General features: G+C 36.7%; 1 protein-coding gene across 1 annotated transcript in view; it reads right to left on the bottom strand.

Annotated features, from left to right (window-relative positions):
- LOC114706883 (cytochrome P450 2C25) overlaps positions 1–26,898 on the bottom strand; it is a 30,438-nt gene extending 3,540 nt beyond the window's left edge. The window contains exons 1-6 of the mRNA XM_028889410.2: positions 26,707–26,898; positions 26,383–26,532; positions 20,151–20,311; positions 17,843–18,019; positions 11,502–11,643; positions 5,792–5,979 (exon numbers count right to left, since the gene is read on the bottom strand). Of these exons, the coding sequence (XP_028745243.1) occupies positions 5,792–5,979; positions 11,502–11,643; positions 17,843–18,019; positions 20,151–20,311; positions 26,383–26,532; positions 26,707–26,827 (939 nt within the window). The 5' untranslated portion in view covers positions 26,828–26,898. The remainder of the gene's footprint in view (positions 1–5,791; positions 5,980–11,501; positions 11,644–17,842; positions 18,020–20,150; positions 20,312–26,382; positions 26,533–26,706) is intronic.
- Positions 26,899–27,746: the final 848 nt, after the last annotated feature.

The following is a 27,746-nucleotide window of genomic DNA, read 5'->3' as shown; positions in this document are numbered from 1 at the left end:
ATATGACAGGAAAGTAAATGCAGGGCTATGTGCCAGAGTAGAGGTGTACAGTCTTGTATGTAATGTATTTATATAAATGCACAGGCACAAACACAGAAATACATATATGTATATGTGTCAGAAAAGCAAGATGAGGACTCTTTGGAGAAGGAAAGGAAGTGTTGGAATGGGAGGAGAGGGGAAAATAAAATTAAACAAAATAAGATTAAAGTAAGATGATCTGCTGACAGCTAAATCAATAAAACTTCTAGGGATATACAGAAATTGCTGGGAACTAGAGCTGACAAGTTTTCTTTAAATAGTACATAAACTAATCTCGAATCATTTCAAAGTTTCTAGCAATGTGCTCTACAAAGCTTTTACAAGGCTGAAACACATATTAATTTGCAGCTTAACTGAATATGTTTAAATTTATAAAGCTAAAAAGAACATTATTGGCATATGTAAATTGTGTGAAAATTAAGTTCTAGTGTCAATAGACATTGAATGTATATTCATAACCACTTGTTTACACATTGCCCATGATTGATTCTCTGCTACAATGACAGAGTTTCTGAAGAGGCAGCACAATCTCCTTGGCCTAGAAACTCTGAAATCTACCAGAACAAGTATGGCAAAGATCACTGGGTCCTTTCCTATTACTTCTGCTGAGATCATTGGCTCCAATTTAATCAAAGAAATCACTTTTCCTACTTGTCAGAAGGGAAAATCAGCTGTGAAGTCATGCTTATTTCTAGACCAGGTTGTTCCACAAAGGAAAATAAATGGGATAATCTGCTTGAGTGGACCCAAAGAGACCAGTCATATCATGATCCAGCAGCAGAGTGATGAAGGGATATAAGTTTAGTTGATGCAACACTTGCCTCAAACTAGGGTCTAAACCCATGGAAACTATTCGAAGATATGTCACTCCTATCTTGTCCTTTGTCCTATTTACTATTTACTTGGGTCTAAGGACACGAACATAAACAAGTTATGTATATTAGCATAGATCTCAACAGTCTTACCTCAGGAGTGTCCTTTAGCCAAAGCAGACTGGCAACCTCACCCATATACTAAGTCTGTTATCACACAAAAAGCCCAATGCCACTGGCAAAGCTAGTTCCATCATCTCCACATGATATTAGTTATTGGAAACTTACCAATCTCTTTTTGCCCCCTACCCTGAAAAACTACAGAACTACCCAGTAGAGAGCAACTTCATCCTTTTTGGATGAAGGTATTGCTATAAAAATTCTGCATTTGTCATCTATAGTATCTGGAACTCAATCAGAAGAATTGGGGTCTTCAAAATGAACTAAGTGGCCACAGAATGAACTAAGTACAAACAGAACCACATCAGGGAACATTTTTAATTTAGTTTTAAGCCACCAGCTCAGTTTTAATATAAGAATTCTAAGAAGTTTGGAGGAGAAAAATTATGGACATAAATTTCTTTACATAGAAGTCATAAGCAATGTGTAGTAGAGAAAATTCAACATACATATGTATTGATAACATATACAGTGCTGTGGGATGTCTTTTTACATGCTGAGAATGTGTGTTGCTTTTATTGGTTAATAAAGAATCTGTTTTGCTCTATGGCTAGAAAACTTACAGCTGGGTGGAAAATCCAAGAGATTTAGCAAGAAGAGGGCAGAGTCAGGGGAGTTGTGATCCAGCCACCCAAGAAGGAAGATGTGAAAGTACTGGTAAGCCAAGAAGCCACATATCAAGACATAGATTAATAGGAATGTGTTGAATTAAGTTGAGAAAGCTAGATAATATAAGCATTAGCCATACAGTTTGTAAATAATATAACCCTCTGAGTAATTTTTTCAATAATCAATTGTGGGACCACAGGTGGGAGAGATTCATCCAGACCACTGGTCAAGTCAGGACTGGAAGAAAATTCCATCTACATATACAGACAGTGATTAAAGGGTAAACAATACACAGAACCATAAAATAGTATGTTGATATTTTATTTGTACTGAAATGTGATTTTAATTTATTAATAAATAAATGTGTCAGAGCTATTAGAGCATAGCAAGAGCATGGTGTTAGAAGAGCTAGTAGATTTCTGTGTTTCAGGGATACAGCATATTGAGACATATCTTAAGACCTGGAGGGCAGTACTTACAGGCAGTGATGAGGCAGTCATGTGGTTGGTTTTACAACCAATGAGAAGGCAGAACAGAAAGACTATTTAAACACAGACAAACAGGAAGTAGCTCTCTCTCGGGGAAGTTAGGAGCACTGCAGGAGGTAAGATTTTATCTCTGAGCTCTGACCTCTCAGCTTTCTCTTTTACATTGGCTCTGTGTTTCTTATTTTAATAAGACGATTGGTTACATCTACATCTGGCGCCCAACGTGGGCGAATCCATTAAAAACTCCTTGGGCAGGAACCCACAACCTGAGATTAAGAGTCTCATGCTCTACACACACACACACACACACACACACACACACACACACACACACACATATATATATACATTTTAAACTTTGTTAAGATATGAATGGTCATATAGAGTACTAACTAATTCTAGAAAAAAGGCTTCAATTACCTGCATATATATGTTTTTGTGTTCGAGTCTCTTATCAGTTTTCTGCAGGAAATCATGGCCAGGCCTAACATCAACTGAAATCTCCAGGAAGAAGATGGGGCCCCACAACAACAACCACAACAACAATTCCACATGGACAATAATAATATCACTAAGCTGACAAACATCATCTACAGATCAGCTTTGAACTACAAGGTGCTCAGAACAATTTTGAGATGACTAGCTGAGATGATCCAGTCTCAAAAACTACTTGAATAAGGACTTGAGATAAACCCTGAACTTTGGCATTATACACAGACTGGATAATAATGAAGGATATAGTTACCTTTCCTAGAATTTGACAATTAACCTAAAATTTTTCTTTCAGGATAAAGATAACTTCACCCATACCCAGCAGGAAGCAATTTTAAGAATGACGCCCACATTCCCAAAGAGGTGGTGTGGGGAAGGTGGGTTTTTTTTTGGTCTTTTTAATGGGTTTTGGTCTGGGATAATTTTCATTATTTAGGGGTAGGTTACAAGTTGTTGTCAAGGGTTAGGAAAAAGGCTAAGCAAAGGAGATTAGATTTAAGGTTCTTGTTTTTTTTTAAAAAAAAAAAGAAAGAAAGAAAAGAAAAGAAAAAGACAATTACCAGTTTTAAATACCTTACATTATTACCAACTATTAGGATATAAAGAAATGAAAGTAGTTAGACATTACAATAGAAATTGTAGTCATATTAGATATGTTTTAAAAATTGAGCAGATATATTTTAGACAGGTCATCTTCAAACCCTTCAGAGATCTAACGAATATGGCATTTAAAATGTTTTAATAACTTAGAAATTTTTCTTTTTTGAGACATGTCGGCTCCTGGCAGTACCAATCTACTTCAGAGAAAATATGGGCATTGAAGAAACTGCATATGGAGTTAACTTTCATTGTGGCAAAAGTTAGCCACTGGACAACAAAGTATCCTCAAATCAACAGGACAAAATGGACAGACAGAACACGAAACAAAGGACTACCGATTCCTGCCAAAACAAGTGTGGTTATGGCTTTATCAGAAGGCATCTTCTGAGGCCAGGACAATATGGCACCATCCCTGAAGTGGCCTTCACAATCCGGAAAAGGTACAGTGCCCTTTTCTTCGAAGGCAGCTGAACAGGCAATGGGCCGATGGCTTCTGTTGTGCAATGGAACAGCAACTGAAAGCTCACGCCTCTCAATAGTAGACTGGCATTTAATAGAGGGATGTGGAGAAGAAGGAGATGCTGAGATGAAGCCATATATACACAGCCAAGAAGAATGGACAGGTGAATTCAAAAACCATCAACAATTTCCAGAATTTAAAATCCTGAATCATGACATGACACTAGTGGAATTCAGGTGTTTCTGGTACATGGACTGCTCTCACCCAATGTGAGGTTGAACTGTTGACCTTGTGTACAACCTACTTCACAAATGAGTCTGTAAGATACGATAAGCCTATAGGCTGAAGATGATGCCCCAACACCGAGAAGAAACCTCAGGTGACTGTCTAGGCAGCTGACTGTTTCTGTCAACTCACAAAATTTTTGGAAGTTGCTTTTGTGCACTTCCTGTTTTTATTTTTGTTAGCTAATATTATTTCCTTCTTGGGTCTCTGAGGGAAGTTGAAGATTAGTTAGTTATAGTTGAAGATTAATTAGGATAGAAAGTGAATTAGATACATTTTGGACTTACTAAAATAGGATAGATAAGGGAATTATTTTCTCTGATTTGTCAAATACAAATGGACTAGACATCGTTTAGGTATTTGTTACTTGTATATATTGTATATAGTTATTGTACTTTTGTATATAGTTTTTCTTTTGTTAGTTATAACCTTTTGCCTTTTTTCTTTTTCTTAAAATAGAAAAGGGGAAATATGGTGATATTTTATTTGTACTGAAATGTGATTTTAATTTTATGTTAATAAATAAAGTTGCCCTGGGTCAGAGCTATTAGAGCCATAGCAAGAGCGTGGTGGTTAGAAGAGCTAGGTAGATTTCTGTGTGTTCAGGGATACAGCCAGTATTGGAGACATATGCCTTTAAGACCTGGAGGGTACTTACAGGCAGTGATGAGCATCATGTGTTGGTTTACAACAATGAGAAAGCAGAACAGAAAGACTATTTAAACACAGACAAACAGAAGTAGCTCTCTCGGGAAGTTAGGAGCACTGCAGGAGTAAGATTTATCTCTGAGCTCTGACCTCTCGGCTTTCTCTTTTACATTGCTCTGTGTTCTTATTTAATAAGACGATTGTTACATCTACAATGGAGCAGAGAACAATTTTGAAAATACTGTACAGACATTTGTGAATAAAATTCATCTCAAGAAAAAAATCTGTGTTCCTGGGTCATGCTCATACATAATTGGCTCTACAATAAAGTATCTCTTATACCCTTAAATAAATCAGACTAAAAAATAACATCTGATATACACAACTATCAATGTATTCCCAAAACATCAAACTTGATACAGAGATATTAATGTTACAGTCCTTCATCCTAATCAGAAATGAGACAAGTGATGCCCTCTGCAACCAGGTCTGATCATCACTATGCTGACATTCATCTAACTGAAGAGAAACCAAGAATAAAGCAATACAAAAAGTACATAGAAAAGTATTAGCCCACATAACAACTTCAAATCCCACATACATTTACAGATAACTGTTAGAAATAGTAAAATTCACATGTTTAGATAAAAATAAGACCAATAGAAGGATTACATTAACTGTTTCCATTATGCAGATGGAATGAATAGCAGAGGCACTAGAGAAATAATAACTGATAATCATCACTCAGATAACCTACAAAAAGATATTTGCAGGCTACATTATTGGAAAGTAACATGGCAGAGAAATAAACATAACAAATAAATGATTGAATGACATAACCTTACTGATGATTTGAAAGAATTCAGGATATCAATTCTTTCCAATTTGAAGATTTTTTTTTTCATAATGATAAAAATCTAGAAAAGACTTTTGGAAATTTGACAAAGTGTTTGAACATTCCAAAAGAAATACCTAAGCTTTGCCAAACAGTATATGAAAGTGAGAGCAAATGTGGAAGTATCATTACCAGATGTATCTGTACCTGCAGTAGAGCTGTCCTCCTGATTGTGAAGCAGTATAAGCCTTCAGCAGCATTGGCTAACAGGGCCTTGAACCTCACTGTGATCTGGGAATATCAGGAGCACAGAGGTGCAGCAGAGAGGAGACAAGCTTACCTTGGGGATAAGGTAGTTCCTGAATTTAATGTCACAGGTTACCGCATGGGGAAGGTTGGTGGGGATGAGGTCAATGAATCTCTGGACCTCATGAATCATGGCATCTGTGTAGGGCATGTGGCTCCTGTCCTGCATGCAGGGGCTGCGGTTTCTGCCAACCACACGATCAATCTCTTCCTGGACTTTAGCTGGTTGGTCACAGAGAGAAATGGGGGAATAGGAGAAAAGTGACATGTTTGGCACAATGTCAGGCCATACACAGCATGATGTAGGTTTTGTAAAACAATTGAAAATGTGCATTTTTCATTCAGAGATAAAAGTATTTATACATATATTTATGGAGAAATGCTGTGCTGTGGATTTATATCACTATCCTATACAGATATCATGATATATCAGCATACACTTATTATATAGTATAATATAATGTAATATAAAATAAAATAATATAATATAATACACCCATAATTGCAAATAAAATATAAGTAATTAAAAGTATCAAACAAAACAGAATATAATTAGTCAACATGGTTTAGTCTGTGGTAAAGAAGATTGGAACTCAAATACTAAATCTGTATCCAAATACAATATTCTTTTAAAATCACATTCTAAGATATGTGTATTTATGAATGTGTTGTGTTGCATATGTACAATTTTGAAAGGTTCTTATTTTTTATTCCCACATGTAGTAATGAAGAAGTTCAACCTCTTCAGCAACTTCTGAAATATATTCACATTTATAAAATGACTGTTTCTTATATGCCTATATATGCACAACATTGACTTTCAGATATGGGAAATGAAATTTCAGTTACATCTACATCATCTACATAAACAAATACATGCTAAACATACACATACATGCACACTTCCTGTTTCCCCTCACTTCATTAGCAATATCATATTGAAACCTCATGAAACTGAAAAGCTTCTGTATGGAAAAAGACACCATCAATAAGACGAAATGACAAACTATACAATGAGAAAAGATTTTATCCAACACATCCAATATAGGGCTAAGATCCAAAATATATAAGGAATTCAAAGAATGAGATATCAAGAAAACAAATAACCCAAATAATAAATGGGTACAGATCAAAGAAGAAAATCCTCAAAAGATGAAACTCAAATGGCTGAGAAAAAATTTCAGAAACTTAGAAAAATGTTCAAAAACTGTAGTCATCAGGAAATGCAAATCAAAACTACTTTGAAATTTCATTTTACTCCCATCAGAATGGTGAAGATCAGTTTTAAAAAAAGTGACAGATCATGCTGGTAATGATGTGGCACAAGGGGAACACTTATGCATTGTTGATGGGAGTGCAAACCTGTACAGCCACTACGGCTATCAGTGTGACAATACTTCAGGAAGATGGGAACCAATCTACCTCAAGATACAGCTATACTACTCTTGGGCATACCTAACAATTGTTTCATCTGATCATGGAAAGACTTGCTCAACCATGTTCTGTTGTTTGTTTTTGCTCTTTTTGAGGGGGCCTGCTACCCAGCTACCAAATAAATTCACACACCAAGGCTTATTATTACTTATGAATGTCCAGCCTTAGCTTTGCTTAGTTACTTGCCAGCTTTTCTTTTTTCTTTTTTTTTTTTTTGGGGGGGGTTTCGAGACATGGTTTCTCTGTGTAGCTTTGTGCCTTTCCTGGAACTCACTTGGTAGCCCAGGCTGGCCTTGAACTCACATAGATCTGCTGCATGGTATTAAAGGCATGCACCACCACCACCTGGTGTGCTTTTCTTAACTTTAAATTATCCCATCTATCTTTTGTCTACAGGATTTTTTTTCTATTCCTGTATACCTTTCTTTGTTTCTTACTCCATGACTTGCTGTGTTGCTGGGCAGCTGGCCCCTGGAGTCCTCTTCCTTCTCTGGCTCCTTGATTTATCACTCCTCCATCTCTTTTCTCACTCCTTATTATTATTTATCCTTTCTGCCTGCCAGCCTCTCCTATTTTTCTCTCCTGCCTCACTATTGGCCATTCATCTCTTTATTAGACCATCAAGTGTTTCAGACAGGCACAGTAACAAAGCTTCACAGAGTTAAACAAATGCAACATAAACAAAAGTAACACACCTTAAAATAATATTCTACTACAGTGTTCATTGCTCCTTTATTCATAATAGCCAGAAATTGGAAACAAAGTGTATATCCCTAAACAGAGGAATATATTTTTTTAAATATGGTACATTTATACAATGGAATATCACTCAGCCATTAAAAAAGAATAATATCATGAAATTCTCAAGTAAATGAATGGAATTTAAAAAAACTCACCTGAGTGATGTAATCCAGAACCAGAAAGAGAAATATGGTATGTATTCACTTATATGTCGATATTAGCTGATAAATTAATGATAACTAAGCTACAATCTGTAGAACCACAGAGGTTAAATATAAAGTAAGGGAATATGGAGGACAGATAGATTTTGTTAGGAAGGGAGATAGAATAGATAGTTATGGATATGTTGGGGGGAGGCTTGACTGGGCAGGGGAGCAGGGGTGAGGGAGGGAATATAAGGAGAGACAGATAAAATTCAGGGCCATTTGAGTGATAGTATGGAATCTTAATACAGTACAAATTTTCTATATGAAACATACGAAAGTGATCTAAATGAAATATCCAAGAGCCCCAACTGAACATCTCTTGTCACCAAATGAAACTTCCAACACCAGGGTTAGGTTGCATCTTATTGAGTTGTTGGTCAAAGGAGCTTGATGGACATCTCCAAACAACCCAGGCTGTAGCCAAGACAATAGATTGCTCTCCACAAACTGACAGCAAGGCCTCATTGCTGAAGCAACATCTATACAGCTCTGCGAACATGGAGAAGTCAAACTGATGCCTACATAAGAAACTTCATCCCCATGTTTCAGCATCTTTGGTACTGGAATGTACTCTACATACTATCAAAAGAGACACATAAACAGCAACCCAGCCACATACCCTTTGATTAACAATATTGCCTTGCCTGCAAGATATGCTAGGGCAATGGTGTTACAATACTTGTGGGTGTAACCAACCAAGAACTGATTTTACCAAAGGTTCACTCCATGAAATGAAAACTAGTCCTGAAACTTGTTTGGTGGCCAATAATGGGAGTCTGATAATCCAGAGGCCTATGGTAAAAGCAAATATTTCTGTTCTAAAAACAAAAAAAAAACCATTATCAACAAAACACAAAACAAAAATATAGCAATAAAATGACTCCTAATGACATTCTGCTATACTCATCCTTCAGTGCCTTGCTCAGCCATCTTTATCTTTATCTTGCAGCAGATGGCAACAAATATAGAAACCCTCAAATAGACAATATGCAGACAGTGAGAGACCTTGAAGCACTTAGCACTAAATGGAATATCTCCATCAAATACCTCCCATCAGGGATCAGGAACCTCTGTGGAATCGGAGGCAGAAAGATTGTAAGAACAAGACAGGATGGAGGATACTAAGGAAAAAAGGCCCTGTAAAATCAAAATAAAGGATATATGAACTCACAGAGGCTGAGGCAGCATGCACAGGGCCTGCACAGGTCTACACCAGGTCTTTGCATATCTACTATGGCTTCCAGTTTAGTGTTTTTATGGGATTCTTTGATGTGCAAATGAATGGGTCTCTGTTTCCTGTGCCTTCTCTTGTGTTCTTTTCCTTTGTTTGTTTTGTCCAATTCTGATGTGCTATTTTTGTTATGTTGTATTATATTTATTACATTGTATTATATTATATATAATTTTTAGAAGCCTGCTTGTATTCTAATGAGAGGCAGAAAATGATATCTGGAGTGAGAGGAGGTGGGGAGGAACAGGACGAAGTAGAGGAGGAGAAGTCATAATCATGATATGTGAGAAAAATAGATGTTTAATAAAAGGGAAAAACAGTAGATTTGATTATAACATTGTGTTAAACCAATGTTGACTGATAGATTAATTGTAAATACATAAATATTATCCATTATCATGAAAATTATGATTATTTTCCATTATTAGCAGTCTTTTTGATAAATGGATGTATTTCATTTGTAATTTTGCATATCTTGTGTTAGAATTATACTGGAAATTTAAGTAAATATTTTAAAGTGCTGGGAATATATATTCATTTAAAAGGAGTATTAGACTCAAAATTGTTTCTCTTTCATCCCTCATTTTCTGTCAAACACCTATAGGAACCACATGGTAAATATGGAACTGGGAGCTTTCCAGACCTGGTACATAGCAAAATCTCTGACACACTTACCCTCCCACAAGAGGTATTCAGGCTCCTGGAGCCCATGGCTTCCTGTGACTCTACTTCAGATAATAGCATGAAAAACATTCTCACAAATTTCATGAAGAAATGGAAAATTGGACAAAAATTATGGCTAACTTAGAGGTCTCATCTGCCTTTTGTTTTAGAAACTCATCAGAAGCCAGCTGATCTTGAGAATCCTGGTGTAGTTTCAATAAGAATAGTTAACATGTGACCCAAGGATCTTCTTGAAGGGTTCCATGCTTCTATTCACTCCAGAAACTCCATGAGTCTGTGTCTTGAATGGATGTTTAGAATCTATTCTGATTAATACATGGAAAATATTTTATATCAAGGTGGTGAAATATGGAGTGCTGATTTATTCCTTTTGTCTGGAGGATAGACCCTGGAACAAGGCACTGAAAGGTCTCTGAGAGCCCATTCCCTGTCAATCACCAATGTCTCAGGTAAAGGGCTTCTTATACTCAGTTTCTTTAAAGATTTTATTTTTCTGAAGGGGGTCACCTGCTGAATGGGAATAGGAAGAGATCCTTAACAAGGTCAGCATCCTACACACAGCTTTGTTCTCTACTTAAACTTCTATTGCTTTGGAGCAGGAGTCTTCACTGGTCTGTAGATGTCGATCCACAGCTTGTTTGTCTTGCTACATGCATGTTGATCTAACATTTATGCTTCAATATCATCTTTTCCTGCTCTATATTTTTCTCATTCCTCATATTACTGGTTCCATAAATTGGTGAAGCCTCCTTGTCTGCTTATTGTTATCTCTTCCTACCCTAAAAATATAAATTTTGATTCACATTTGTGTTTTTATCCTGTAGTATATGTTGGGCACAGGAGGAAGAATGTGCTTTGTACATGCTGAACCACTGAATCTGTTTCAAAGAATATTGTAAAAGAAAGTGGTATTCGTACAGTTCAAAAAAATCATTGTTCAACAAATTAAAGAAATTGACTATTGATGTGATAAGATTTCTTCATCTGTATTTTATGTGTTAATGGAAATTTTTTTCTGTAGAACCTAAATATTTTGAACACTTCTCAGAATGAACATTATCTCAGCCAAACCCAGTACATTCTAGGTTTTCTGCTTATGCTTCCATGAGGTGAGTTTTCTTTTTCCCACCCAAAATATAGCTTCATCAGAATGAGGAAAGGAAACTGAAAGGTTTTAGCTGATTTGAAGACATGTTTTTTGAAAATAAAAGAACATGTATCCACAGGACAATGTATCCTGGCCACTCCTGTCATAATTTACCTTCCAGAGAACTCACACACTGACCAGAATTTGATTGCTTTTCCTACAGTCAGATCTGTTTCTCTTAGTCATGCTGTTCTTTACATCCAGTGAGGGACTGAGACTTCTCTAAGAATGACACACAGACACTAGCAGAGTCTTTCCAGCATCTTATAGGCCTGCTATGGGTCACCACCTGAGTCCTCACCTGTGACATGTGGATGCTTCAGCAGGAGCAGGAGAGCATATCTCAGCGTTGTGCTCGTTGTCTCTGTCCCAGCACCAAACAGATCACTCACTGTGATTGCCAGATTTTCAAGTGTAAATTCTGATTGTTGATTGTTGTTTGCCTAAGAATAATTTGATGCAATAATCTGATAAATTGTTTACCAGCACATCTGATTACAATGGCTCTACAGTTTTATGCAAGTTTATGTATTTGTTACTGAAAGTATAAAATTTAAAATAAAAAACCATAGCTCCCTTTCCAAATGGTTATTCTAACTTCATAGAAGTTTACTGAGTTGTGTAGTCTTGGGGTCTAGTTAATTTGACATGAACATTTATTTAATTGCAAGTTTTTTATAATAAGACTTCTACAGAATATTTGTTTTATATTGTTGCCAATAAAGATCCTGGAATGTAGAGGAGAAATTAACATATTATTTCAAAGATTATGGCACAGATTTTTATAATTTTTGACATAACCCTGATTCCTTACTAGCCTAACTCTTGCAATTATGTGATTATCTGCACAATAGTGTGTATAGTTTTGTACTTTTATGCCCTAAAAACATAAGCAAAACATTTTGTTAATTAATTATATTCTCCCATCAAAACCATATGAAGAAGAATGTGTTATGTCTAATCTTCAGATATGCAGATTCATACATAAAAATGAGGGTCTATGTCTCCATATGGTGAAGAACAGTGGAGGACATTTGACTCTGTCTCTGGGAATTCTCTATTAAACTAAGAGGGGTTTGTAATGAGATTCTTTGTCCTTGTGTTAAATAAACCCATTCTTTCTTAGTGCATTAATAACTAGATTCCCTCTTACTTTTAAAAAGTAATATATCTTTACATGTGTAGCCCACATTTCTTATCCATTCATCCATCAATTGATGACTTCTATATTGATTATCTCAGCGACTCTGAGAGATACAGTAAGAGAAAAACATGAACGTGCAGGTGCCTTTTCCATATGCTGATATACTTTGAATATAAGCTCAGAAGTAAAGTACTTGCGTCCTATGATAGAGAAAGAGATTCTAGAGGACCCATGACATGGTTTTACACAATGGCTCTAATAATTGACATTCTCATTAACTTTATATTAGTGTCCATCTCATTATATGATTACTAGCAGTTTTTTTTCTTTGAAAAAGTTCCACAGTTAACAATTGTAGCATTAAATCTCATTGTGATATTATTTGTCCTTCCTGATGGAAAATGACATCCACAATTGTGTTGCTCATTTGAATTTATTCTTTGGAAGATAATATCTAAAACTATAAGAGAACTTAAAAAATGAATAACCAAAAGATATTAAAATGGCCTAGTTTAAAATACTTCAAGGACTACAATCTATGACCAAGTGGCAATTACCCCCAAAATCTATAGTTACTTAAAAATATCAGTCACCACAATATAGCACATTATTAGAACAAAGGAAACAAGGGTACATAGTCACTACAGTTGACTAAGAAAAGCAGTTGACAATTGTGGATACAAATTTTCATGGTATAAATACTTAAAAAGTATGGCTAGAAGATAAGGTATGTGCCACAAGGAACATCTAGGAAAATTACAAATATAAAGTACACTGTGTTACAAAAGTTCAAAATTTTATTCTAAATTTAGTATGGAAATAAAATCTAAAAGCATGTACTTTTGAATTATTTCACATAATAATAGAAATCTTAGTCTGAAAAATTAAACAAATAAATAAAATAGGGGAACCTAAATTAGGAAGGATAAAGTACAATAATATTAATGAAGTGTGATAAAATATGTAGAAAATCACATGTAATATCAATTTGTGTAAAATCAATCAAAGCTAATAAATGATTGTAGTACAATTTCAGTACAAAAGATAAAGTCCAGTTGTGACTTTATACAAAAATGATCTGAAATGAAATCAGGATAAAAGTAATAATATTCTTCAGAATAATCTAACGACTCACTCTCATATGCTTAAATATTCTAATGCAAAAACAAATCTTCAAATTCAAGTGGGACTGTGAGGAAGTTCTGAGCCTACCCACAAACTTCAAAAATGAAATTAACCAAAAGAGATGAGTAAGGACATCCCATACTCATTAAAGAAAAACTCCACTAAGAAGACATTACAATTCTAAACATTTATGCACCAAACATATGGGCACCCAGTCTCATAAAACAAACATTATTAAATATAAAATCACAGACTGACTCAAACATAGTGACAGCAGATGACTTAAATACCCCACTTCCATCAACAGATAAGCCATCTAGACAAAAACTAGAAAAACTATGATGCTAAATGACATCATCAATCAAATGGACCTAAAAGATATTACAGAACCTTCCATTCAAGCTCAGAAGAATATAATTTCTTCACAGAAATCCATAGAACTTTCTCCAGAATTGAAAACATAATAGGACACAAAACAAATCTTGAAGAATTTAAGAAAATTGAAATTGTATCCTGCATATTGTCTGACCATAAAAAGATAAAGATAGACATTGCTAACAATAGAAATAACAGAAAGGACACAAACTCATGGAAATTTAATAGCATACTAGTGAATGGATACTGGGTTAAGAAAGAAATAAAGAAGGAAATTAAAACATTCCTAACCTTGAATGAAATTAAAAACACAACATATGAAAATCTATGGGACACAATTGGAAAGCTGCTATGAAGATTATTTGTAGCACTAAGATCTACATAAAAATTGGAGACTTCACATAATAATAATAATTTAAAAGTGCATGTGAAAGACTAGTAAAAATAAGAACAAACAACACCTAAAATGTTAGACAGAAAGAGATAACAGAAGTCAGGGCTGAAAATATTAAAATAGAAACAAACAAACAAAAAGCAAACAGTAGGAACTTTGTTAACAAACTTGGTTAACAAGATTGGCAAATTTTAGCCAAAATAATCAAAGAAAAGAGAAAAGACCAAATAAATAAAATCACAGATGAAAGGTGAACATGAGTTAGTAAGGTAAAAGAGTGAATGAGAAGAGATAAATAAGTCACACCAAAGGCCCTTTGAAAAACTTATGAGAAACTACTACTATAGTAGCTTTAAAAATGCAAATACACATACATCATATACATGCCTCAGGACCAGTCAAAGATTACATTGAGTGATTGGCCAATAGAGTTACATGGATCCTTAACTATCACAGGTTATTGTCAATATTCCAGGTCACTCTCCAGAACTCTATGGAAAATCAGTATTTTGATGACATATTTTTGAGTCACAGAACATGAAGAAATGAAGCTGCTACTCATCTAGAAGCTTCATTCCTATTGGCTAGTATTTGTTGTGCTGCAGATGTGATATCCATGGTACTGGGGGAGAAAAGTTCTTCTCAGTTTCACCCAGCTGTGACCCAGCAAGTTACAACAATGCCTGGCCTGATAAGTCATGCCCAGTAGTGCAATAGTTACACCAATGTCATGGGAGCAACAACTGCTTTCTGATGGAATCTAAGGCCCATTTTGTTAGACAGCAACCATATCTACAACTGTTCAAGGGCTAAGACTCTGTGGTCAAATCTATCAGTTTAATGGACTAACAGTAGAGTGATATAATGATTCCTAATGACTTACTACTATATCCACAGTCCAGAACTGTCTTACTTATCATCAGAGAAATTTCTCCCACAGGAGACGGCAATTAATGTAGAGACACTCAACTGTTTGATGCACAGAGAATAAAGCATTGTGACATGCTCACCCCTAAATCATAACACACTCCTCAGAGGGTTTAAGTATCATGTGGAAGAGGAAGCAGAAATGTTGTAAGAGCCTTCAGTGATTAATAAGATCAAGGAAGCAGTGTTTCTGGAGACAAAAAGAGAGATGAACATAAACTCAGAGTAACTGTGACAGCCTACACAAAAACTACGTAGGCATCACCAGATAAAAACCCAGCACAAAGTGAGGAGAGGAAATATGAAGTACCAAGTCTAGCTGATAAGCTCCTGGAAAGGGGAGAGTCAATTTCCTTCAATGATGAGACCCTGATGGGTTGATTACATATCAGGCCTAAGGCTAGGTGAGCAACAGAAACTGGACTCAATGGGGAAGAGAGGGAAAAAAGAAATCACAAAGTATGGTAGGAAGAGATGAGAGGATGTAGAGAGGATAATAAAAGTTGAGGGTAATGTTCAAATTACATCACATGAAATTCTCAAATACTTAATAAAATATTGCAAAAATAAAATAAAACAAATATATCAACCATAGAACAATTGTTTAAAAATCTTATTGCAGAGCTACAGTAGTGAAAGTAGTGAATTGTTGAACACAATCAACATCAATACCAGTAGAGCCTTGGTAGCCAGAGTTAACCTAAACATCTAAGGCCAAGTCATTTACAACTGAGTTCCAAGCCTGCTCTATCTAACAGAAGAGACTTCAGCATGATGATGGAAGAGCAGGATAACTACATGAAGAAGGATGCTGGAGAGGTAAACTAGGGATAAGCCTTGTTCCCTATGGTTTGGACTCATAGATTTCAGAACAAACCACCCAAAACCCAGATAAACCAGACTTCATCCATGACAAAATGCTAATGCATTCAGGACATAATTAAGAATATGAAAATGACCACCTACTGGATGGAAATATGTTTCCATACCATTTATATGGAGATGTTTATATCTAGATACATACACAATTCCACAAATCCACACAGTAAGGAATGTAATAAGCAAAATATTTGAATAAAAATTCTCTGAAGACACAGAAAGGCAAAATGGCACCTAAAAAGATTTTCATTTCCACTGTTATCAAGAAAATACCCATTAAATCTGCCCTAAGAAACCACTTTACACTAACTGAGTTGATGTTAATAATAAAGTTTCAAAATTACACCTTTTGGCAGCTATTTGGGAAATAAAATATCACAAGATATGAAATAGTGTATTAATGTGAAAGTTTTTAGCAGTTGCTCTAAAAAGAAAAACATTATCATTTGACTCAGAAACACCAATCCTGGGGATATAGACAGAGAAATTAAAAAAAAAGCTATGGGCAAAGATGTCCAATGTTCATATGTATAGCTTAGGCGAACCACATGTAGAAATAACACAAATATCCATCTATGATAACAAGTGCATTGTGCTCTTAATGCAAGAAAATGAAATTTGCTGCAAAGAAAGGAAGAAGTACTTAGTCCAATTTCTAGGCAAGTGCAAGGCAGAAATTGAAAGCCACATACACTAGTCAGTTTAGATGATCCATTCATCATAGGCAAATATATTATACACATATACAGAAATCACATTAAAAACTACTACAGATGGTGTGGATGCAAAGGAGTGATCAGTAGTGGGTGGAGTGTGTTTTTGCAAAGTAATGGCATACTTTCCAACTAGAAAGAGCTGGTAGTTGCAGTGTTTTGTAATCATGTGAAGTAACGCCATAATGTAAGTGAAACATGGTTATAGCCCAGAGAGATCACTTTACATTCAGTGGACTTTGTGAACTATATCTTACAAGTATACATTTTAAAAGGTACAAACTAGACAAAAATCTGTCAAAAGAAAGCAGCAATATCAGGGGACTCAGGTGCCAGGATATTAAGTACTGTTATTCAGTTGCAGTAATGAAGAACTCAGGTTAGTGGAGTACTAGCAAAGGACAAACTAAGATCAGTGGAGTAGAATCCATGTCCACAACCAAACCCAAACATCTATAGTCAACTGGCTTTTATTGATTCCCTAGGAAACACAATGGAAAATTGTCTTTTGAATAAAGTACACAATGCCAATGCATATCATGATGGAAGGATACCTAATAGATACCAGTCTTTAATTCATTTTGGGGAAAAGTAACTTGAACTTATACTCAAACCTTATTCTTTCATACACCTACTCTTCCCCACCTCATAACTCTCCATACACCCCTCAGTAATTCTGAAATTAACTCCTGGATCTTTCATTTTTAAAAGAAACACTATGGCCAGATCAATTTTAATCCACTAGACATGCAGGAAATCTAGCCAACTATGTGCATTTATGATGCTAATTTTCACACTGCCATAATAGTTGGTTATTTTCTACTTGATTAGATTTTTTTCCCATCTTATCTGCCCTTTGTATTATTTTTCTCCTCTGCCATACTTTTAAAAAACAGAGGGAATGTATTCCAGTTAACAAATTCCCTTTATTTTTATCAGTATCAATATGGTGCATCCCAACACATAATAAATACTAAAACTGTTTTTCAAATGCTACTGACTTTAAACCATCCCTGACAAACATTTCAATGTTCAAAAAACCACAAAAGCTGGAGCAATAAAATAAATTAATATTAACATTTTACCTGTTTTTGTTTAATCAGGTAATAATCAATAAAGTCCCGAGGGCTTGCAACATTCAGTGATTCCTGATGCTCTTTTATTTTCTCCAAAACGTAACTTGTGAGATAATCAACATTTTTTATTATCTTGTGATGACTTCCTGGACAATAGTCAATTAGTGAAGGGAAATTATTGCAGACCTACAAAATTAAAAAATAAATTTCTTGTTAAGATGTATTGTTTTGCTTTTAATCATGTGTGTGGTGTGTGTATTCATGCATACATGTGTGTGCCATCTATGTGCCATCTCCCCTGTCCTCAGGACCACAGTAATCTGTCTGCACAGCCCTGGCTAGTTCACCCCTTTCATGCCCTCTAAGTTGGCTCTTTCACACCCACATCATCAGGGCCAAATCTACTGTGTTATCTAGGGAAGGTGTTGGGGCCACTCTCCCAAGAGCTGAGGCTGGTGAAGGGCAGAAACAATCTCCCACTCCTATAACCTCAGGGCCAGCCTTTCCAACTGCCACAGGCTGCAAGGAAGGAGAGGAAATCTCTCCACCACCAATACCACCATAAGACAGATGAGGGGAGGGGCCGGATCTCCCACGCTACATTCTCTGGCCTGATTCACCTGCAGCCCTGCAATTAATAGCGTCACTAGGGTCAGTTCTGATGTACTGCCCAGGGATGGTGCAGGGCCCACTTTTTCAGGTGCTCAAGCTGGTAAGGAGGAAGGCCCAGCTCCCTCAACTAGCACAGTTGTGAGGGGCAATGGAGGAGGGCCTCTTTCCTTTGACTTTACCATCACGTGGCAGAAGACAGGATATGGCCAGCTCTCCCACTCTCACAACCTCAGGGACGGTTCACCCGAGCCTCTGCCAACAGGATCCAGCTCTACTATGCTGCCCAGGTTAGGACCAGGGCCTGCTTTCTTAAGTAATGCAGCCTTAAGTAATGAGGGTCAGTGCCCTCATTTGCCTCAGGCAGCAGGAGCTAAGGGTAAAGGGGACCTCTCTTCCCCAACCACACCATCACATGACAGACAAGTAGTGGGGTCAGCTCTCTCACACTCACAGCGTCAGGGCTGACTCACCTACACCCCTGCCAACAGCACTGGCTCTACTGTGCTGCACAGGCAAGGTGCAGGGTGTGCTCTTCTGACTGCTGTAGCTGGTGGGGGGATCAAGGGCAGCTCTCCCACACTTATGACTTCAGAGTCAACTCTCCCACCTGCCAAAGGCCCTTGGGGGGCACATCTACCCCACCCATGCCACTATATGGGCAGATGAGGGAAGGGTCAAACCTACCAAACTCACATTCTTAGGGTTAGCTCACCCATTGTCAACAAAATCAGGTTCACTGTGCTGCCCAGAGGAGGTGCAGGGCCCACTCTCCCTAGTGTTGCAGCCAGTGAGGGACAGGACCAACTCCCCACAAACCTTTCCTCTTGGCCTTTGGTGGTATCAGGAGCCATGGACATCACACAGACCATGGCTGCAACATGGCCATGAACCCAAACATGTGCCCTGGCAGCAGCCGAGGCCCAAACATCCCCTTGGCCCTGTTGGCAATCTAGCCACTCACCTCAGTCCCCTTCTCACTGCTTCACCTCTTCAGATGTGCCTCTGTCCACAGGACATGAACTATTCTCTCTCTCTCTCTCTCTCTCTCTCTCTCTCTCTCTCTGTCTCTCTCTCTCTGTCTCTCTCTCTCTCTCTCTCTCTCTCTCTCTCTCTCTCTCTCCAATATCACCCCATACATTTGCTCACCATAGTAGTGCCTGACTGCTATGCTTTGTTGCGCTGGGCAGCCCAGATCACAACCATTCTTTATGGAAAGTTCAGGAGATGCCAGTTCAGCCTAGGACAACTCTGAGAACATGTGTGTTCTAAACTAAAATATCCCTGACTAATAATATGAAATAAAAAAAAAAAAAAAAAAAATCAAAAAAAATTCTGTAATAATATGATGAGGATGTATTCAAAATTGAAAAGAGGGCAAGAAGTATGCATAGAATAATGTTCTGTGAACAAATGGACACACTTCTAGATGTGAATGCAATAATACTTTATACAGACACCTCTGTGGACAACAATTAGAAAATCAATGGATAGAGAACTAGCAGGTTTGAAGCAATCTAGCTTTTGCCTTTGAGTTTTGCTATTTGTACAGCAAAGGACTTAGAACCACCTTCCAGATATTCTTTCCATAATATGTTATTCCAAACTGTGGTGTCCTGTCACCTCACTTCTTGGTCCATATTGAGTTTGACCTATGAAAATGAAAGACTGTAAGTATGTTCTCAGAAGGAAAAGCTCTTGACTTCACCTGAAACCAGGGGGAACTGAGAATCCTGACATTCTCATGTATTTTTTCCAAGAAGGTAAGAAAATCCTGATCCTTATAATCAAAACGATTCTGGAAAATAACCGAGCAGATGACATTGCATGGAGCACAGCTCAGGATGAAGGTGGGATCACAGGGTGAGCCTGGATAATTAGAAACAATTAGAAAAATATCGTTAAAATATAAAAAGACATTTTGTTTTTGTTAACAGGTAAAGAGTCTGTATAAGTTTTAAACCATACCTAATTACAATTTTACTAACAGCTAAGCATTTGTTATATATAGAAGTAAAATATCTCTTTAAACTTAGCCTTGAGGTGGCTCAAACTTAATACTTAAATAAGAACAGATCAAATCTGTTACACAAATTTTTATACCTTTATCTACCTGATACTTGAAATAAAACAAAAGATTTTATAAACCTGAAATTTATAGTTTTCAGAACAGAATTGTGTGGTGGTATTGTGTTCCCCAAAATATTGTGTATCCTAATAAACTTATCTGGGGTCAGAGAATAGGACAGCCACAATATTAAACATGAGGATAGGCAGTGGTAGCACACACCCTTAATCCTAGCATTCTAGAGGCAGAAATCCACCTGTTCAAGGATACAGCCAAGCTTGGTGACTCACGCCTTTAATCCCAGGGAGTGGTGGTAGAAAGCAGAAAGATATATAAGGCGTGAGGACCAGGAACCAGAAGCATTTGGCTGGTTAAGCTTTTAGCTGGTTAAGCTTCAGGCTTTCGAGTCAGCAATTCAGCTGAGGACATAGAAGCTTCCAGTTTGAGGAAACAAGACCAGCTGAGAAGTGGCCAGGTGAGGTTAGCTGTGGCTTGTTCTGTCTCTCTGACCAACCAGCATTTCACCCCAATAACTGGCCTCAGGTTTGATTTTATTAATAAGAACCGTGAAGATTCCTGCTACAGAATTGTTTCTTACAGGAATCTTGATTGTCATATATGTGATTTAAATGGAGGAGTGTACACCTGGAAGATCTGCAGCCACAATGAGTAACCAAGGAAGCAAGTACTGATCCCAGGAAGGAGGAAATGTCAACATTGCAGGTGGCAACATTTGAGATTACACTCTTCACAGGACAATAATGTGTAATCTCAGGAACAGCCACTTCCATGTAGATTTGTTTGCATCACTAAATAAAAGGAAAACTTTTATTGTACAGTTAAATTCCAAAAGGGGGAAACAACATGAGATTTCCCTTTTCTCATTTGATCATTTAAAACAATGCATTTTGCTCCGTAAGAAGTAAATGCAGTATTTGAAAAGTAGACACAAGGTCAGTGCTAGACAGATAGCTCTGTGTTCAGAGTACTTACTGCTGTAGAGGAAGAAAGTTCAGTTCTGAGCACCCACCTGGTGGCTCATAACTTTCTGTAACCTTAGTTCCAGGGGAATCTGATACAACTTTTTGACTTCTGTGGTACCAGGCACACAAGTGGTACACACATGGATGTACAGGACAACATTTATACACATAAAATAAAAATAAATTATCTTTTTTAAGTCTAACAAAGAAGAAGGGGTGGATGCAATAGGAAAAATGGGAACTGGGTGGGTAGGTGAGCATGTTCAAAGCACATGTTACCCTGCTATGAAATGTCTTTATGAAGCCCACACTATATGCAGTATTAGGGGCAATAATGTTCATTTTTTAAAAGAAGTACACGATGACTATGTTCAATAAACTCTAACCAGCATATCTGCGCAAAAGTGGGTTTGTAGGTTTGTAAACATTTCCCCAAATCACCAAAGAGTCAAAAAGTTAACAAAAATGGTTCTTGTTTAATTAAGTACATAATTTAATTAAGAAATAATTTCTTTGATTTCTCTTTGTTCATTTTGCAGATTTGTGCTGTCATATGTGTTTTAATAGAGCATAAGCCAAAATGATAAGTTCCACATAAGAAAAAGTAATGAAGTTTACATTTATTTATTTAAATATTTGAACCATCACTGAAATTCTATAATGAATCCAATTAGATCACAGTGGATAATCTTTTTCATGCATTATGAATTTGGTTACAAATCTTTTATTGAAAAATATTTTTCTTCATATTCATCAGAGATATTAGCCAATATTTTCTCCTTCCTTCCTTCCTTCCTTCCTTCCTTCCTTCCTTCCTTCCTCCTTCCTTCCTCCTCCTTCCTCTTTCTTTCTTTCTCTTGATTTCTTTCTTTTTTCCTCCCTTTCTTTCTTCCCTTCTTCCTTCCTTCCTTCCTTTTTTTTTTTTCTTTCTTCTTTTATTTTTTTCTTTGCCTAGTTTTGGAATCATTGTAATACCAATGTTGTAGAAAGATTTTTAGAAATGTTTCATCATTTTCTGTTTTACCAAATAATTTGAGGAGTATTGGTGTTGGTTCTTTTTTAAAGATTTGGTAGAACTTTTCACTGAATCCAACTGGTCCTAGACTATTGTAGTTGAGAAATTTTTAATTACTTGTCTATCTCATTGGATGTTATGGGTCTATTTGAATTATTTATTTCATCTTGATTTGGATTTGGCAAGTCATATATATCTAAACATGTATCTGTTTCTTTTAGATTTTTCAATTTGGTGGGTATGACTTTCTAGTCCATCCTCAATATTGTCCGAATTTCAGGCTGGCCAATGATGACACACAACTTTAATCCCAGCACTTGAGAGGCAGAGACAGATGGATCTCTGTGAGTTTGAGGTCAACCTGGTCTACAAAGTGAGTTCCATGACAGCTAGGACTACACAGAGAAACCATGATATATATATATATATATATGTGTGTATATATATATATTATATATATATATAGTTGTAATGCCTTGTATTTCATCTGCAGTTTGGTTCATCTCTCTCTTTTGGTTAATTTTGTTTAACATTTTTTCCTTTTATGTATTTTTATTTTGTGTGCATTTGTGATTTGCCTGCATGTATGTCTTCATGAATTATAGAATCCCTGGATCTGAAGTTACAGACAGTTTTGAGCTGCCATGTGATTGCTGGTAATTGAATCTGGATCCCCTAGAAGAGCAAAACAGTGCTCTTACCACTGAGCCATCTCTCCAGCCCCTGAATTTTTTTTTTATCAATCTAGCAAATCTTTTCAACGTAACAATTCTTCATTGATTCTCTGCTTGTTTGTTTGTTTTTACATTGCAAATTTATTTCAGGCTTGATTTTTATTATTTCTTCCTGTTTACTTTTTGTTGTTTGGTTTTTGAGAACATAATTGTGGAGGAATTTATTGTGTAGACCAGGCTGGCCTCAAACTCATAGATATCTACCTGTGTCTCTGACTCCTGAGTGCTAGGATTAAAAGCATTCACCACCATACTCAGCCTTCTTCCTATCTGCTTTTTATAGTATTATTTGTTCGTTTTTTGAATATTTTAGGTGTATCATTAAGTTCTTAATTTTAGATCTCTAAAATTTTTGATATACACTAGCTCTCATAGTGCTGGAATATGCTATGTGGGCTACCAGAAGAGAAAAGTAATGATCAGTATCACCCGGCTATAGACTCTGTAAGTTACAACAACTATTTGCCTGGCAAGACATATCAGCTGGTGCCACAGTAAGCATGAACATCACTGAAGTTGCAAACAACATTCTGTTTTGGTTTAAGATCTGTTTCATGAGATAAATCCATACTTGGCACCAACATCAGGTCAAGGCCCTGTGCCTAGACATATCATCAACCTTAGGGGAGAATCTTTTATCACTCTGCTAAATGGGCAAAGTATTTATCAACTCCAAATAAATTATCATGGTGTCTATTGATTAATGCATCTCTCAACCCATATCAGAGAAACTCATATTTGCAGTAGATGATGATTAACACAGAGACCCACAGCTACTCAAGGCACAGAGCAAAAGCAACACATGGTATGCTCAGCCATAAATAGAAGAGCTGTATCTCAATGCTTCTTCCTAAGGCTTAGGGATCATTATGGAAGAGAGGGCATAAAAAGACAGAGGTGATGGGTGACAAAAAGGAGACAGTGTCTCATGAACACAGCAAGGCAGCTGCACATGTCAGTTGTCATTGTGACAACATTCACAAGACCCAGGTAAGTTTAAGCCAGACCAAATCATGGTATGGAGAGGGTACAAAGTCCTACTAATAGTCAAGAAGCTACTGGTACTGCTTAGCTCTCGAGAGAAAGTGAGTCAGTTTTCTTTAAGAGTGTAGCCCCTAGTAAGTCAAACATAATCCAGAAGAAAGCCACACTTACAAGATATTTCTCAACCACCATCAAAGAAGCTTCTGTTTACAGTAGATGATGATTAACACCGAGGCTACAAAGGGCGAAGGTGCAAAGAATAAGTGACTGCAAAGTGTTCATCCCTAAATATTATGTACTGCACCCTTTCCTCGAAAGACTCAGGGATCATTGAAGAAGAGGGAGCAGAGAGGGTAAGAGCCAGAGGTGGTGGATGACTATAAGGAAATGATGTCTTCTGGGCACAGCATGGCAGATGCACATATGAACTCACAGAAAATGTGACAGTATGTACAAGACCTGTGCAAACCAAAGACAAAAATATCCTTGCATGGAGATGGAAATTGGACTTGAGGTAATACTCTGAAAGGAGGTGTTTATGGAAATTATTAGCTTCTGGAAGAGGAAGGGTCAATTTTCTCTAAGAGGGTAGCCCCTGATAAATTGACCAAGATTTATTGGAAGGTCACACGAACAAGAATACTTGATGAGCACAAATTGGCATTTGGAGAAAAATTATTAAAACAATGGTTAGGAATAAAAGGTGGATAGATGTGGGAAGAATTTGAGGAGGGAGGTTAAATATGATCAAAAATGAGATAACTTTGTAGGGTTAGTTAGGTGATGGGCCATAGGAAAGAATCTACTACCTCTTGACCAGCATAATTCTTTACTACATTCTAAATCTTATCCATGTAGATGAAGGTAAGTGTAGCTACCATCCCTTACTAAAAAGACCTCTTTTTACAGCAGTTGGAGACCATTCCGGAAAGTCACTATTGGATATAAAGCAGACACCAACAGATTTTGGGAATCCCAGCCTCAACATAAAGAAAAACATCACAACTTCTGCATCTATGACTCAGTAATCAACACAGAAAAGGAAGCAGTAAGATTCTAAGAATTAGAATATCAAGAAGTCACCAATAAAACAGTCTCTCCTATAAATGACTACAAAACAAGACTGGAAAAATGGCAAAATCAGATGTGATAATGTGAAAAGGGAAAATTTTCACAGAGTCCTACCACTAGGCAGGCGACTCCAAACAACTAATGACTCCTGGAGTAAGGATAATTATTCTCTCCAAAGCTTAAGCTCTATTATTTGCAGTCCATTTGCAGATTGGCAGCAATGAAATTATAGATATATATGATATCCAATAACAAAGAGTACTCAAGAGGTTGTATATGTATGTGTTCACTTACAGACATTTGCACAATAATAATTAAAGAAAAAGATGCTATCATTTTGAGAGTGGGAAAGGCATGAGAAAGAAACAAAGGAGGGCACCTGGGAAGGGACAGAAGGAAAGGGAAGGGTTGGGAATCATACAATACTATTTCAATTAAAACATATTTTCAAATAAGAAAAAAACTGAAACCACTAATAAAAATTTTCTAAAAAATTGTATATGTCAAGCACAGATCAGGTTTGGTGGATATTAAATAAAGAGACAACACAAGGTAGGGTAGATAGTAAAGTAGGGGTGTATCTCAGAGGCATTTGTGGATGATCACAATCAATAAACATTGTATAGGATTCTGAATGCAGTAAATATTTTTTAAACAAATAGCAATACAATTTTGATAATATGCTATTGCAGACACAATAATTGATGAATATTTTATTACACTTGGCTAAGAAATGAAAGCCATAAATTACATCACTGTTACCCAGGACTATAAACATTGACTTATAAGAATCCTGTACTACTCAGTTAATTTGCCTAATTTCTATAGTCCAAGAAAATGAAAACAAATATTCTGATTGGGCTCTGTCACCATTATCAATAGCATTTATTCTGTGGTGGAATGATCCATAAGGAGAAATTACACTTGTGGTAATGGAAATGCATAGTCCTGCAGCTCAGCAGAAAATTAACATGAAATTCATTGTTTTTGACTTAAAAAATGAAGAAAAATTTTAGATAGGATGTGATCAACATGACATACACACATACCAAGACTAAGATATAAGTGCATAAACCTACACTTACCATTGGTTTTCCTCAGTTCCTCCACAAGGCACTGTGCTTCCTCTTGAACACGGTCCTCAATGGTCCTTTTACCCATGCCCAAATTCCGCAGAGTCATGAGTGAGAAGCGTCTTATCTCTTTCCATCTGCTTCCATTGCTAAAAACAATGCCTAAAAATGATAAAACACTAGACATAGATTCTAGGAACAGATGAGAGATCTGATGGGTGGAAACCATAGAGAGGTCCAACCTGTATCTAAGGAAGAAATCCAGACCCACCTTTCAGTATTCACTTCCACTGTAAACACTGTGCAGCACTCACATGAATGTGTACACTTACTTACCAAGGCCTTTATTAACTCTTTCAGCTATTGGGAAGCTTCCTCTTCCAGCAAACTCCTCCCCATGGTCAATCAGAGCTTCCTTCACTGCTTCATACCCATGCAACACAACAGTAGGCTTCATGCCCAAGTACAGGGTGAACACAGGTCCATAGACTTTTGAAAGCTGGAAATGGGAAAGAAAAATGTAAATGTTAACCAAAAAAGGTCACTTTAATCTCCATGGAGTCAATCTCATTCACACTGATATTATCATTTACTGTGTTTTAATAATTTTTATTCTGGCAAAATCAGCTTCAAATGGTCCTGAAGCCTATTTATATCACATTATGGTGATGATCAGTTCTTGACACCTACAGTGAACCATGTAATGGCTCAGAGCTCAGATAGTTGTTACACAAAGATTACAACAAAATTTTACATCAGAGCATTCATCAGAACACTATCTACCAGAACTCCATGTAGGCCACCCATCTGCCTAATGACTGCCACTCTCTCTTAGTGCCTGACAACCATACCCACAACCATCCCTCCTGTTCTGCCCATTATTTCCCTGTCTCCCAATTCAGGCAGAAACACCCTGTTTCTGAGGCCAGTCCTCTCTGACCTACAGAAGTCCAGCCTACAGTTATGGAGACTCTCTACTCAAACATAGGACACTACAACAAGAAGAGTAGAGAAGAAACAGAAACCAAGAAACACAACACCCATACTACTAAACCCATAATTCCATATTTACAGATTTTATGCTATACATCAAACTTCTAATGCCATATTTACAGTTTTAGAAAAACAACAGAGGACTTCATATGGGACCACAAAGAACCAAGAAGAGTCAAGGCACTCCTACGGAGTAAAATCATGCTTGGAAGTGTAACAATACCTGACCTCAAATTATATTATAGAGCTACAGTGATATAAATAGTCTGGTACTCACAAGAATATACAAGTAGACCAATGGAACAGATGAAATGATGTAGAAATACAGCAGCAAAGCTAGGCCCACTTATTTTTGAAATGTAAAATTGTAAGTCAGAATCAAA

The sequence above is a fragment of the Peromyscus leucopus genome, unplaced genomic scaffold, assembly GCF_004664715.2.
Source record: "Peromyscus leucopus breed LL Stock unplaced genomic scaffold, UCI_PerLeu_2.1 scaffold_724, whole genome shotgun sequence".
Classification (NCBI taxonomy): Eukaryota; Metazoa; Chordata; class Mammalia; order Rodentia; family Cricetidae; genus Peromyscus; species Peromyscus leucopus.
This window is presented reverse-complemented; position numbering and strand designations above follow the sequence as displayed.